Source organism: Thunnus thynnus, chromosome 8 (assembly GCF_963924715.1).
Source record: "Thunnus thynnus chromosome 8, fThuThy2.1, whole genome shotgun sequence".
Lineage (NCBI taxonomy): Eukaryota > Metazoa > Chordata > Actinopteri > Scombriformes > Scombridae > Thunnus > Thunnus thynnus.
In genome coordinates this window covers 17805115-17820131 of record NC_089524.1, presented here as the reverse complement: position 1 = coordinate 17820131, position 15017 = coordinate 17805115, and the positions used below count along the sequence as shown (strand labels likewise).

Here is a 15017-nt window from a genome sequence, read left to right as displayed (position 1 = left end):
AACAGTGAGGACTTCAGTTATAAACTCAGAGCATCTTCCCCCAGACAAAATAATTGTCCAGACATGCCAATGGTACATGAAGTTACAGTATCCACCCTCATAAAATACAGTAAAAAACTTCAGTGGATGCTGATAGAGTACATGCACTATTATTTATTCAGGGATGTTTCACTGCGGGGTGTGCTTAGTTTTGTAGAAAGACTCTAATCACACTCCCTTATACAGCAGTACAACCACTGTCTACACTTTCTCCACCCAGATTTACCCTTTTCTCTAACCTTCAAACCACCACTGTCCTTGATCTTTTAAAGTCTGAGTATATTCAGAATTTAAAGTATTTAATTTAGACTAAAAAAAACATAAAGAGTAAAGAAATAAAGGTTGTCATACTCAAAGAAACACAAGCAAGTAATGTAATGCAAATTAATGAAGTTGTAAGGTGATGACAACTGAGACACTTGTTTTTTTTTATTTATCTTTATTAAATAAACATTTAGCCACAGTATATGGCCTAAGTCACTTTATACTATAAAAATGAAAATCACACACAATATAAAAACATCACACCACTAGTGAAATAAAACCATAGATTATTTTTTTTCTCAGTAGATTATCAAAGGCCTGAACCACAGAGAGGTGAAGAGATTTGTATGGAAAAGGACCATGTCAGCATATCAATACCAGCTGGACCACAGAAACACAAGTTTATGCATTAACCTATTCATTCAAAACTTATATTCTTAATATATTTTACATATGTTAAATATTGCCAAACTCAACAAGGTATTAAACTTTACAGTGATTCTACTGTTTTCAGGAGGGAAAATTACCTGATAAAACAAAAATTCATATAATTTTGTGTGTTAAGATACATAGATGAACACACACAGATTTCCAGCTGAAGTGTAAATGGAAGTGGAATAAAATTTACATGATCGATCCCATAGTTTGCTACAAGAATATACTTAGCTAAGATCCAACAAGCTAATAAAGACGCTAAATGTAGCTTTAGTTTCTAAAACTGATGTCTAATCTGATGCTTGTGGTCTGATGGTTGCATTCCAGCTGCTTTTAAACCTTAAACCTTCCACATTTTGTTCCCTAAATTTGAAAACAGATTTGACCTATTGAAGACTGATCCATTCTCAATCATGCTGTCTTTGTCTTTTGTTCAACAACTTATGTACAAGTCCACCGCCTGTCTGAAGGCCTTGTAAATCAAAGGGTTGAAAGAGCACACCAGCCCCCCGCCACGCCACATTTGGGCCTTCTCCCTGTTCAGGTCCCCCAAGCAGGTCACCTGGTCCTCATAAACCCGCGACACACACCACTTGGAGTGGTCGTGGTGAGACAAGAACTTGACTGATCCAGGAAGCTGAATCCTCTTGATGTTCATGGTATGTCTGGGCAGGGAGCAGTTGGACGGCAGCTCGTGGTTTTGTGTCTGCCAGGTCTCTACCAGCAGGTCGGTATCCAGGGCCTGAGCCACCCAGCCCGTGTAGATATCTGAATGAATGCCAATCAGGGGTTAGTTCAGTTGCACTTTGATGAAAAATGTTATAAAAACAGTGGGGTGAGGAAAGCTAAAATGGGCTATTAATATGCATTAGAACTTTTAAATAATATTCTAATATTTTCATAAAAATACTGGTTGTCTTGAAATGTGTTTTTAAAAATGCACATTCAAATAATAAGTTCTTACAGCGGTAATTGTGCTGTATGTATGCTGATTTTGGTGATCAATGTTTTAAATGAACTTTCTCTGTGATGTTTTACAGCACAAATATAACATTCATCACATTGGTTTGGAGAAGACTTTTGAAAGCCTGGGGTGGGGTGTGTGTTCAAGCACCTCACTGTTCTGTGATGATAGTGTGTTTGCACCTGATAATGAGTGTCTGTGACAGTTGGAAAAAAAACAAGATGGTATAGGAAGAATTGTTTTGCAAAGTTCTGAAATTGTGTAAAAAGTTCACAGCTGTAGTTTTGCGGTCAAATTTTCTGAGAAATAAGTGTTCAAGTGCCAACAATGGTTGTGTAACTTCATTTTCCCAAAAAGCCAAAAAAGTGCTTTAGTTGCATTACACACACACACACACACACACATATGGCTAAAATAATAAATAAATATATAATAAAATAAATGTCTAAAAAAAGAAAAGAAAAAGAACACAAGGAATACTTTACCATCCACAAAATGTTCAGATTTGACAAAACTGACAAACTTGTCCCCTTGGACGGAGAAGAGCTGCTCCACTCCCTTATCTGAGGCCAGCGGAGGTTTGGAGCCTTCACATAACTGCGCCAACTGTGGCAGGTCGGCCAAGAATGCAGCAGGAGTTGAGCAGTTATAGAAACGCGGGTAAATGTATGCCATCTGCTTTGCTGGAGAGGGAGGAATGTGCGTCACAAAGAAGAGAGAAATAAGATAAACTGTATGTTAGAAAATGTAAGTCCGTGCACCACAGGCTGCTATAAAGTTTGACAGTATTCCTACAATATTTACATTTTATCTGGTAGGATTGGACCAATACTGTTTTGCTGATATATATCAGGCTAATATTGTCTATATATATAGCTGAGTATTTTTATTCAATGCTATAGTTATGTTCCTCTGTAAGAACACAGCTACATTAATAGTATTTTGTATCCAAGATTTTCCTTTATAAATGCAAAGTTGTGATGGGCCAAGTTAAGAGAACCCTCTGTTTCATTAAGGACATCTATTTAATCAATTTCTCGTCTATTTTGCCGTGTGTTTGACAGTAAGAAAAATGTACTCCTAAAATGTGTAAGTATTCCTTTAAAGAACAGCTAGTCATTGAAATATTTCATTAGCTGGTAAAACTCGAAGATATTGAATATTGTCACAAAATAATGACTTTAAGCAGTCTTTTTTCAAAACCAATGCCATGAACCTTCAAAACTTTATATTAGTCAAATCTTGCTAAAATGATTAAGGTTTGACTAATATAAAGTTTTGAAGGCTGACATAAAATATAAAATATTCTTCAACAGCACTGCAGACAGTGTAACTGTGATTAACACTGCTTTGCAATATTTAAACTATTTTCCATTTTTCCAGAGCTGATTATATAAGAGTGACATCTCAAAACATCATTGAACAAATATGATGGAGGTTTGTGTACATTTGGAATCTTGTATATGTGTACACAAGGCACTGATGTCCTCACATAATATCAGTGTGTAAATGTTTTTTTGTTTTCAGCAAATAGAAAATTTTGTAAGCTGTAGGTTTGCTGTTTGCTGTTTCACGAACGTTCACTCACCTATGTGGAGGAACTGATCATACTGGTAGGTCACACACAGAGCAGTCTGGCCATTGACTTTACCAGAGGAGGGGTAACGGTAGCCTTTCTCAGGGAATGAGGGGAAATGGGGAATGCTGTGCGATAGCCAGAAACCTTGAGAGCGGTCAAAGAGCAGTACCCCTGCAGGATGCGCACAATCAATTATAAAAGTAAAATAAATGTGTACACACATGCAAACCGGCACGCATGCTTGCAAACACTTTCATCAAAGACACATCAGGGCAGTTGGTGATCCAGAGTCAATAGCACTTATCAGACAGATGCTCTTTGCCCGTTACCTCCCCCTGACACCATATTGACCCCCCTAAACCATATTGATTGGTTCTTTTTTGCAACATCATAGCATTACAAAGCTTAAACATGAACCTGGAAATACATTGTCATTTAATGTCATACGCATAGTTCATAGTTCCCTGAATGCACCATAATGCAAGAAGAGGCACTACTTTTACAGTAATACCATCAGGTGCCCTCTGTTTATGAGAAGTATGACATTTGGAGGACCAGATCTCCAGGTTTTCAGATACTGACTGTACTGTATATTATGTGGTAAAGTACATGTTGTAATACGTGAAGTTTAAAGTGTTATCAACCTTTTCATGCAGCCATGATCAATATTCATCATACTGAAAAAAGTAAATCTTGAAAAAAGCAAAGATGAGTTTTTCGTCTGTACCTTTAGTGTGTCCATATCCTCGGAGGTAATCCAGGATCGGTGGGGCATCATTGTAGAGTGCGTAGACTGAGCTGTTAGACTGAGGGAAATACTTGTTTTATACACATAGTATATGGAGAAGTACACTTCTTGGGATGCAAATTACTTTGTAACATTTCAGTCATTTTGGACATACAATCATTATTCATTCCTAAAGACATTTAACTAATTTCCTTCTTTCTTCTCAGGATGTCTTTGCTCCTATAACTTCCCTGACCCTACACAGAGATTTATCTTCTCACACAGAAAAAAATCTGCAATTACATGCCCTATAAAGTAAATGGCATGAGGAAGGACTGTGTTATTTTCTGGCTGTGGAAGCTCATTTATCGCTAACTTCAGTTCAGCTGCTACAATAGTTCCCTATAGGAAACAAAAGAGTGTCTACGCATGACATTGGCACCAGAGTTGAAGTGCGATAAAAGCCTCATGGGGTCTCTTTCACTCCTTGCACCAGAATCAGTGTATGAAACCCACTTGAGGAACAAGGACATAATCTCACCTTGTAGGCCTCTCCCATGTAAAGCTGGTTCAGTGTGTTCGCTATGGCTCCTTCACTGTCGTTAACCATGAATTTACTCATCTGCCAGCTCCCTACTGAGGAGTCCAGGTACATGTAGTCCACTCCACTACCGACCTTGCCAATCTTATACCTGGGCAGCTTGTAGATGATAAACCTGCAGCAGAGAGAGAGAGAGAGAGAGAATAATATACTTTTCCTTTGGTATTTAAGGAAGAGGACATCTTCGGAAAAGACAAAACACAGGAAACATTTCAAACACCATGAATAAAACTCAGTATGTCATTAAAATGTCATCTGTCATATCAACTCACCAATCAACAGGCTCACCAGCTTCATTTTTACAGGAAATGTCAGTACTAAACACTGTACCACACAAAAACATGACAACAATCTGTACACATAAACTGATGTACGCGTCCATCGTGAACGACTCCTGCAGCTGAACTGAACACTGTAGTGAAAGAAAAGGGAATTTGAAATCTTTTTGCATGCTTCATGATTGAGTAACTATGAAAGTGAATACAGCACAGCTGCCTGTGGATGCAAAACAGGAAGTCATAAGACGAAGTCACATGACAGGGGAATCCTGAAGGGAACATGAGAGTTTATAGGGGCGATATTAAATTAAAGTTTTGGTTGCTTTCACAGGCTCCCGTAGTGTGTAAATACCTCGAGTTTTTAGTATATACTGTACCTTTACTAACCCAGGTTTTGTCTTTTCAGCACTGTTCCTCAGTTTCACATTACAACCACAGTCATCTTTTATTAGCAATGGGGGCGCTGAACCGGAAAAAATCTGTTACAAAAAACAAACAGGTGTGAAACGAAATACTTTCAATTTTGTATTCTATTTTTAACTGTCAGTGATACTGATTGAGGTTGATGGATTAAATGAGAGTTAATCCAGTTAGTTCATCATTTTTCAAGCCTTTACCTGCTAGAAAAGACCTGCAGGCCATCTGAACCAATAATCCATTCATTAAAACTTAGTATATAATATTTATATCTGCAGGCTTGGTGGCTTATTAGGTGCATGGCTGGATTAACATCTTGTGGGGCCAACTATGTTGATAATTTTTTAATGCAGAATTCCCCAAAACTCACTGGTACTAGCTTCTCAAATGTGAATATTTGCTAGTTTTCCCAGTTTCTCATGATGGTAAACTCAACATCTTGGTCAAACAAAACAAGTAAATTGAATATGTTAACTTGGGCTTCAGGGAAAAATGATGGTTATTTTTCTATTATTTTTTGACATTTTATACACTTAATATTCAATTGTTGATAAGAATTGAAGAAAATCACATATTGATAATGCAAATAATTATAATGTAGCCTTACATTACTCCGATGGAATAATACTACCTTATCCTCAGTTTTGTATATGCAATTTGATAGGCACAACTTTACAACAAATGAACCTAATATAAACAAAAACAATTAATCTTAAAACTAGATTTCAACCTCTTTTGAGTCTTTCTTCAAGACCAGGATATTACAATTTTGGAGAATTTAGACATGCACACTTTTATACAGTTCAGAGTGTTCATGGAAGTGCAGCTTGTCTCAGCTTTTCAATGTCAAAATATAACCTGGATGACTGCACAAGTGCTGGAACAATGAGAAAAGAGAGTTCAGTGATAAAACACCAGGCAGGTACAACACAACAAAAAGATCTGCATTAGAAAATGTACTTTGGTTTGTCTCTCTGTAAATATACATGTGCACATAATAAAGCAAGATGAAAGTGTATATTTGTGTGAGCAATATACAGGTAAAACGGGTTCAGCCTCATCTAATATAACTTCCAATAGCCTGAGTGCAAAGCGAGGCACGCCCTCTCTACAAAAGCCTCATCAATTGGCGGAGAAAACCTTTTGCTGGAGACAGGACAGGGACTGAGGAGGACACACAGCAGGGAAAAGGAAAGGAAGACACTATGGCAATGGCTTCAAATCAGGTAACAATTCAACACGTTGTACATAACATTATCATTATCATTTTCTGAAACACGGAAAAAGACTATTTTTTTGACTATCAAAGGGTACTTTAAAAGATTCAGCACAAAGTTTATCTCATTTTGGGGTCAATGACCACAGGGCCAAACCATGTTAGAACTCTAAACCACTGTCAAACACTAATGTTACAAACTGATGTCAAAATATTAAGATTTATTGTCATATTTCTTATTCCTCTCACAGCGGATATCAGATTATAATGTATATAAATTATAAAAAATATAAATTTCAAAGCATAGTGATTGAAATATATTTTTGTTTTATTTCACAATGTCATATTACTATCTTGAGGCATGTTTTATTAATATATTAAAGGGATGAATTAATGTTATGGAAAATAATCATGCTCAAACAACCAATCGGGGCAACAGTGCCATATTAAATGAGAGGATGTTGGCAGACTGATCCAAAAATCAGCATCCTTTAATAGTTTATCATATAAAAATCATATTTCAATCAAAATATGATATGCCTTCAACAGATAAATCTGAACAATGAAAAGGGATGTACAACTATCCCAGAGCTCATACTCAGGTGACACAGTCTACAAACTGCACAATAATAGAACTTTATTGGGAAAAAACAGAAAAATTTAGCACATTAAACAGTATATGTTAAAAAAAGTCAATATACAGTTAAAAATGACACAAACATATGCACACATGGCATAAAAAACATCAGGTAACATAATGGTTCACCTGTTCATGTGTGACATGACACTGACTTTGCTCATGTGTGTGCAGAATGTGGAGTTTGTGCGAACAGGCTACGGCAAGAACATAGTGAAGGTGCTTTTCATCAGGAGACAGGGGACCCACCATGACATCATTGAGCTGAAGGCTGACGTGGAGCTCACACTCAATTCACGCAAGGATTATCTAACCGGAGACAACTCAGACATCATCCCCACCGACACCATCAAGAACACCGTCCACGCCCTGGCCAAGCTCAAGGGGGTAAGTCACCAGCCTCTATTGACGGACATAAAGAACATGTTAATATAATGTAGCTTGTGACCTCAGTGACCTCATCACAACATTTCCATTTTTACAAAGACAACGATTTCTAGCCATAGAAAGTAATGGAAGGCAGTTAGGATCAGAGAGGTAACTAAGGTAACTACCCACAGAGTTTTAAAGACTGTGCAGCATAATTTTCTATTCTATTTTCTATTTATAAAAAGCAACAGTATAATAAACTGTATGTAATGCTAATGACCTAAAAATATTGTCACATTGATGTGACATCAAAAGCCTAAACCTGTGACTGTGGATTTCCACTTCAAGTTAAGCTTATTTGTAAAGCCCAATATCACATTCAACACCTCAAAGGTTTCTGAGGCCCTCAGCAACATTACCCAACCAAGCCCAAGCTCTCTAGGAAGATGGAAAAAAATGGGTTGTGTTAATTAGCACCATCCATGTATTGGACACATTATGACAATCAATTTAAAATCAGCATACTATAGATACAAAGTCGGTGTAGGGAGGCAAAGACTGGAGTATAGGTTGTCATCAGAAACCATGATGCAGTGTTTAAAACAACCTGGCATTTAAGTGTCATTGTCCACCATACTGGACAATGCAATGAAAGTGAAATGAAGCGACGCTGGGGACGTAATTAATATGTTTGTTGACAGGCAGGTCACTTGTAAATGTTAAGCCCAGGATTGTCCTTCTTGTAAAACCTGATAAATTAATTAAAATATCATCAAGGAGTGACTTTTGTTTCTCAGGACCTAAGATCGGCTAATTGGCTTATCTACAAGAGGAAAGTTCTCTGTAGTAGGAGCAGTGGGATAAAACTCTAAGGATCATTAGCAATCATTAGGATTCCAAATCTTTATCTATTTTGAGGTGGCTTCAGTTAAATTAAATTTGGAATAAAGGAAGTACAGATATATTATACTTCACACTTGAAAAAATAATACAATTTAAGTAAAGGGTAACTTGACTGTATAAAGGTTATTGATTTAACCCACATTACAGTCACAACTAACCTCCTGACTATCCATAGCTCAAAACACACTGATCTGTCCAGTTAGGACTTTACTCAGCACTATTATTATACCACGCTTGTCTTATTATGACAACTGTTACTCAATCATAACTGAAACTTTTTTGAGAGTTTTACTAAAAGATTTTTATCATTGTTTGTGTCCAGGTGAAGACCATTGAGCAGTTTTCCCTGGATATCTGTCATCATTTCCTGACCTCTTTCAAGCATGTGCTGCGGGCCAAGGTTTACATGGAGGAGGCTCCATGGAGAAAGTTGGAGAAGGTAAAAATACAGAGTTTATTGATCAGTCAGTTGGCATTTTTGATGGGAGACATTTTTACTTGTCATAACAGGAAAAGCGCAGGTTAAACTAATGACGTTAACAAGGGGTGAACGTCCAGGACATTAGTGTCATCAGTTGCACATGTGCTTTTCCTGCTATGACATCTCAAAACATCAGATCTGATCTTATTTCATTATCAGTAATCTGTCATTGATTCAAACTAATAAAGCAGCTCCATAATTAAAGAACATCTTAAAGAGTAACTTAACAACTGCTGAAAGTCTAGTTTTTTCAGGCCTCCAGTGGTTTAACCTTTCACCTTGTTGTAGTGATGTACTGGTGTAATCCAGGATCACTGATGGGTGTGGTTAATAGTGCAAAAAAAGCACACACATCTGTGATTTTGGTTCTGCTTTTCAGCCTGGTGTTAAGCTACTCTTTAAAGGAATAGTTTGTCATATTGGGGAAATATGTTTATTTATATATATGTGTTTATATATATTTTATATATATTTATATATATCTATTTGCCTTCTTGTGGAGAGTTACATGAGAAGATCGATGCCACTCTTAACACAGCACGGCTTAACATACAGACTGGAAACAGAGGGAAACACCTAAACCTAAAACAAGCAAACAAACACAAAAAACCCCCAAAGTGTAAAAACAGCAACTCATTGTTTCACGTGAGGGTTATGTGGTGGACTATTTCTGACTAGTTACTTCCTGTAGTCTCCATTGGTTGCCTGGTAACTGTTCCCAGCCTTCATATCGACAGACCATGCATAGCATGAGAGTGGCATCAGTCTTGTCATCAAGAAAGCGAATAAATGTATTTCCCAAAATGTTTAACTACTGTATTTCTTTAACTTGTTCAAATATGTGAAATATCCATTCAACTTTATATCACTTTACCCAGTTTGTCATTGATGAATGTGAGTGTATAATAGACTAAGATGCATACTTTTTTCTCTCTCTCTCAGAACGGGGTAGAACATGCTCATGCATTTATCTACAGCCCAGAAGCCTATCGCTTCTGTGATGCTGAACAGAATCTTGGCGGTAAATACAATCTCACACACACACTTAAACACATACAGGCAGTATTTAGATTGAATGTACTGTATTTGAAAATGTATTGCCATAAATCTCCTATGACCGAGAAGAAAGGAGATCAAAACTCAACATCTCATCTTCCTTCTAAAGACACAATGTTTGTACTTGAAGCAGGTGTTGTTTTAAAAAATGAGCAGGGTACATACCTGATCAAGGCTGAGGTCTGCTTTCATCCTGCTTCTGTCAATGAAGGAGCTTCTGGGGCTCCTTTAGGCTATATCTTAGGGGGTCTGGTGTCATGTGTGTGTCTTCTCTGTGCTACTGTGCAATCTGTCAAAATATATTGTGATGTTTCTGATTATTTGACTCTGTACCCCTCACAGGAATCCCAGTGCTTCACAGCGGGGTGAAGAACATGAAGGTGTTGAAAACTACTCAGTCTGGTTTTTCGGGTTTCCACCGAGATCGCTTCACTACGCTGCAAGACACCTCGGACAGGTGTTTCTGCACCTCTGTCTATTCTAGGTGGCGCTACAACAAGGTTCAGGATGTCAACTTTGATGCTGCATGGTAATTTATCAGTTAATGATTTGTTAAAGGAAAACACTGCATTCACTGGACATCTTCGTTATAGGTGTCCAAAAAAATAAAGGGTTCTGGACACAAAATAGAAGACTGAAACTGAAATAACCTGCTTTCTACATCTAATGATCACCGCATCACTGTACTTACAGGAAATGTGTTAAGGAGACAATTATTGAGAAGTTTGCTGGCCCCTACGATCGTGGAGAGTACTCACCCTCTGTGCAGAAGACCCTTTATGAGACACAAGTTCTGGTCCTGGATAGAATTCCTGAGGTAGGCCCACATCATTTGCAGAGATGCTGTTTAGCAGAGTTGAAATCTATCATTGTGACACATATGCTATACATAAAAACTCCACTTTACTCTTCAAAAAATAATAAAGGCATAAATGTGTGTAGAATCAGTCTTGCCATCTACATTTTTCTCTACATTCCTACTTGTGAACACACATTTACACAAAAACAAAGACCTTCAATAAAACTCTAAGAGGCTAAATTCTTGGCCACATGTACAACGGGCTCATCCAGAAAACTCATGGTGTTGAGTACACTTGTCTTTCAGGTGGATGAAATTGAGATTGTCATGCCCAACCAGCATTACTTCACCATAGACATGACAAAAATGGGCATCCATAACAGAGATGAGGTAAGTTGTTATTACAACCAATCTTTCAAGGTGTTTAACTGTGAAATTATTTGGTTACTGACGTGTATTTTTTTCCCCCTCACAGGTTCTTCTTCCCCTTGATAACCCCTCAGGAAACATCACAGGGACGGTGCGCAGGAAACAGCGAGCCAGGCTGTGAAGGAATCTACACAAATCCAGGAAAAGCTGCTAATGTGATCTAAATATCAACCTGAATAAGCTATTTAATAGAGAAGCAAATCTGATATCATTTGGATCTAATCAAGTTCTGAATACAGGAATAGCTTTTAAATATTTTTGTCAGAAATTTGTAAAACTAACTTAAACTTTCCCAAACGTGATTTAAAGGACTAGTGTGTAGGATTAAGTGGCATCTAGCATAGAGGTTACAAACTGCAACAAACTGAATAACCCGCCCTCCCCCACCCCTCCCATTCCAAGTGTGTAGGAGAACCTATGATGGCCGCAAAACTCGCGAAAAACGCAAAAGGCCCTCTCTAGAGCCAGTGTTTGGTTTGTCCGTTTTGGGCTACTGTAGAAACATGGTGGGCTCCATGAAAGAGGACCCCCTCCCTATGTAGATATAAAGGGCTCATTATAAAGTAACAAAAACACTAATTACAACATACTTATGAATATTATACTCCATTTCTGCCAAGTCTGCTCAGGTAGATGCCACAAAATTCTACACACTGCACCTTTAATCTTCTGAGCATGTAATTTGAAAATTCAACTAAATAAAATTCCCCACCATCAATAAATTCATACACTAATATTGTTCTTTGGTGAGAAAAGAGCACCATTTATTGCAAATCTTTGATTCAGATATTCAAACTCCAGTGTTATGTTGCACATATACATTGGTCATACACACTTCAATACAGTTGTCTTTGTGACAATGCTGAAAGCACCACATGTAGGAACATAATAAGAATATATATACACATAAATATTTCCATATCAAGAGCCTCGAGCCTGGATAATGTAGGTGTGCAGGAACAGAAAGGCTTTCAGACGGCTCCTTGTGTATGGGAAAACAAAATGCTTCATTGTTACATGCTAAGGACGACTCAAGGACTCAGCTGCACAGTTTAGAGCATAAAAACAGATTTTAGGGTAAAATAGGATGCATCAGAAAAACTTTCTGCATGTATCAAAGTGTTCAGGTACGACAGGTCAAACACAGTTTTCAACTATATATATAATCTTATATACAAATACTTTTTTTTTTTAAAACCAACATAGGTTAATTCACTTTGCACACACACACACACACACGCACAAACATGTACATGTACATACACACACGCACACACACACACACAAAAATCATACCTGCAGGATTTCATCCTTAAATTTTCTTGTTTTAAATAAAACACACACAAAAAAATAAAATACACATCTCAAGCCGCAGAAATAAGAATGGCTGAAAGGGTAAACAGCTGAGTGGACCCCGTGTGCAACCCATTTTCTGGGGTCCACGCTTATAAACTTATAAAACATACAGCATTCAAATAGATCCTGTTAAGGTGCCACTGTGGCCAGAGGAGTCTTTGTGAATCGGCAGCTAACCTGGAGTCGCCTGACACGATGATTGTCACTGAGGTGGGTGTTGAGACGGTCTGCGGTGCTACGAGGCGTTGCTCTTCAGGTGTTGAGTTTGCAGCGGCTTCACATGATACTCATAGATCTTCAGTGCAGGGCCCAGCTTTATCGACAGCCCCGTCAGGACATCGTTGCGCGTCATCAGGAGCAGGGACTTCCCATCGATTTCCTGTCAGGCGGAGAGAGAATTTTTTTGATAGACATCCTAGTTTGTTGTCATCACGTGACAGGAATTTTGAGCAGGAAGAGCACTCCGACCTGATCCTGGAAAGCCGTGGCTTGCTCCTCAAACCCTGTTGCTTTGAAGTAATTGACGACGTCGGCGACCCCCCAGTTGGCAGGGTCCGGCAGCTGACCGTTCTCCACTGGGCTGTGGGGTCACATTGAATGGACTCATCATAATGTGCATGCACACTAAATTGCAAAAGCTGTTTTTCACTAAACAATGTCTTATACTAATTTGAGATAATACCTTTTGGTGTCAACAGAGCCATTTGCTTTGTCTTCCATGCCAGCTGTAAACAAAACAAGGAAGATAAATTATTACAACAATAACCAACATCAAAACAGACAATACATGTAGTAATTTGAAGCCAGTGTTTGAAATATTCCCCAAAAAAACTCTGTTGAATAGCTTCAAAAACAATTTCCACAGTTCTTACAACATGACATATATTTTATATTCTTTGACATGATGTTCTTACTTCAAGGTTTCTTACAAGCCTTTTCTGGAGCTGTTAATAGGACAACTGAGCAAACTCCATTTGTTGATTAAGACTGCTCCAGTAAAAGCTAGTGAGTGGACCTTGACTTAAGATTATTTTGTCAAACTACTACTTTTCTTTCATATCAGTGCAAATTGACTATCTTTGAGTTTTGGACTATTGGTCAGACAAAACAAGACATTTGGAGACTTCATCTTGGGCTCTGGGAAACGGTGACAAGCATATGCCACTTTATTTTCTGATCATTTTTATTTTCTGACATTTTATTGACAAAACAATGAATATTCATACAAAACATTTTTCCACATGTTTTTTGTGAACATGAAATAAACTGAATGTGCTATTCCTTTTTCTGGCAGTTTGACTAACATCAATATTCAACATACAATTTTTAATAACCAATATAAGTTTTTGATGATTTGAGCAACACATTAACCTGGCATTCAGGCTTACATAATTGTCATCTTTAAAACGTCTGGATCTTTTTAATTACAATTATTTACATTAATTTAGATCTTAGAGGATATGCGGGTTTAAACATTGTTCGGCCACAAATTCATAACACAAGTTCCTGATGTAGATACAAAAGGGTCAAAGCAGGTAAAGAAGCAAACAAAAAACTGTCAGCCAACTTTACTCGGTTTAAGGGCAGTGAGCATGTAGTTCCTGTGAAACAGAAACCACAGTTTGACTGCTTGTGAGTAAGGAAGCTTGCGGTTGACGTTTAAGCACTCATTTAACCATCAGTGGCAAATTGTGACTTACAATCTGTAACGCTGCAGTTAATTTTCATCAGATGTTTTCTCTCGGAGAGCTCAGTGGGTTGGCAGTTCAAACACCATCATTGTTTCTCTTTCAGTCTGGCATCCACCGGATGTTTCTACCGGAATAACTGTAATATAACACGACTGTTAAAACAGTGAAAAAAAAAGCATTACCCGTAAAACAAACGGAAACACTACAGAAAAACAGCAAAACAAAGCTGTTGATGTCTCAGTAACTGACAACGGGAAGCGCTGCAGTGTGTGAAAATGACGACCAGCCAAAAACTCACGCTGTTAGCTGAATTAAAAATAGCAGAATAACGATACATAAAACACGAAAATGCCTTAATTGCCACGTACACAGACAAAGTTCACCAGCGAAATTCACTGCAGATAAAATTAGAAATATCGTTACGCTACATTAAGATGGCTATTATTTAATCGTTATCTCGTCGTATTTCGTATTTAGCTAACAGGGACAGTTAGCTGGGTTTGCTAATACAAAATTTAACAGTTACCTTATTTTAGATGATTCCTGCTTCACAACAACAGTTCGTCTAAACTAGCTATATATGTACTTTAGATAGTAAAAAACTTTTCTAATCGCTGAGATATTTTACAAGGGACTAATGGGAGAAATTCACTTGATAAAATCAAGATTTAGACAAGTAAAGCCAACTAGCTTCTCTTCATCGGTTTAGCTTCTTCGCCCACATGACAGCAGAGATTCATGGGAAATGAAGTTCTTGGCTGTTCAAACGCCAGTGT

At 37.7% G+C, this 15017-nt stretch overlaps 3 protein-coding genes across 3 annotated transcripts; 1 reads left to right on the top strand and 2 right to left on the bottom strand.

Annotated features, from left to right (window-relative positions):
* Positions 1-471: 471 nt before the first annotated feature.
* Positions 472-5050, bottom strand: dnase2b (deoxyribonuclease II beta). The gene is made up of 6 exons (XM_067596842.1): positions 4882-5050; positions 4550-4724; positions 4009-4087; positions 3291-3452; positions 2188-2385; positions 472-1506 (listed from the first exon to the last, which is right to left on the bottom strand). Exons 1-6 carry the CDS (start codon positions 4989-4991, stop codon positions 1172-1174), a joined length of 1059 nt encoding a protein of 352 aa, XP_067452943.1. The 5' UTR covers positions 4992-5050; the 3' UTR covers positions 472-1171.
* Positions 5051-6386: 1336 nt separating this feature from the next.
* uox (urate oxidase) lies at positions 6387-11935 on the top strand. The gene is made up of 8 exons (XM_067596839.1): positions 6387-6530; positions 7332-7544; positions 8752-8868; positions 9853-9931; positions 10309-10495; positions 10660-10783; positions 11072-11155; positions 11241-11935. The coding sequence occupies exons 1-8, from the start codon at positions 6510-6512 to the stop codon at positions 11313-11315; spliced, it is 900 nt and encodes a 299-aa protein (XP_067452940.1). The 5' UTR covers positions 6387-6509; the 3' UTR covers positions 11316-11935.
* samd13 (sterile alpha motif domain containing 13) lies at positions 11931-14992 on the bottom strand. Its single transcript, XM_067596841.1, has 5 exons — positions 14768-14992; positions 14251-14377; positions 13233-13275; positions 13019-13130; positions 11931-12929 (listed from the first exon to the last, which is right to left on the bottom strand). The coding sequence occupies exons 2-5, from the start codon at positions 14276-14278 to the stop codon at positions 12786-12788; spliced, it is 327 nt and encodes a 108-aa protein (XP_067452942.1). The 5' UTR covers positions 14279-14377; positions 14768-14992; the 3' UTR covers positions 11931-12785.
* Between the last annotated feature and the right edge of the window lie 25 nt (positions 14993-15017).

Bases quoted from the DNA above. Each gene is read 5' to 3' on its own strand.
- dnase2b (XM_067596842.1), bottom strand. From the start codon at position 4,991: ATGGACGCGTACATCAGTTTATGTGTACAGATTGTTGTCATGTTTTTG. The intron at 3,453-4,008 runs GTACAGACGAAA...CGCATCCTGCAG, and splicing joins AGGATATGGACACACTAAAG to GGGTACTGCTCTTTGACCGC. The intron at 1,507-2,187 runs GTAAAGTATTCC...GCATTCATTCAG, and splicing joins ATCTGAACATTTTGTGGATG to ATATCTACACGGGCTGGGTG.
- uox (XM_067596839.1), top strand. From the start codon at position 6,510: ATGGCAATGGCTTCAAATCAG. The intron at 8,869-9,852 runs GTAAAAATACAG...TCTCTCTCTCAG, and splicing joins CATGGAGAAAGTTGGAGAAG to AACGGGGTAGAACATGCTCA. The intron at 9,932-10,308 runs GTAAATACAATC...TACCCCTCACAG, and splicing joins TGCTGAACAGAATCTTGGCG to GAATCCCAGTGCTTCACAGC.
- samd13 (XM_067596841.1), bottom strand. From the start codon at position 14,278: ATGAAAATTAACTGCAGCGTTACAGATT. The intron at 13,131-13,232 runs GTATTATCTCAA...GTGACCCCACAG, and splicing joins GGCTCTGTTGACACCAAAAG to CCCAGTGGAGAACGGTCAGC. The intron at 12,930-13,018 runs GTCGGAGTGCTC...TCCGCCTGACAG, and splicing joins CCACGGCTTTCCAGGATCAG to GAAATCGATGGGAAGTCCCT.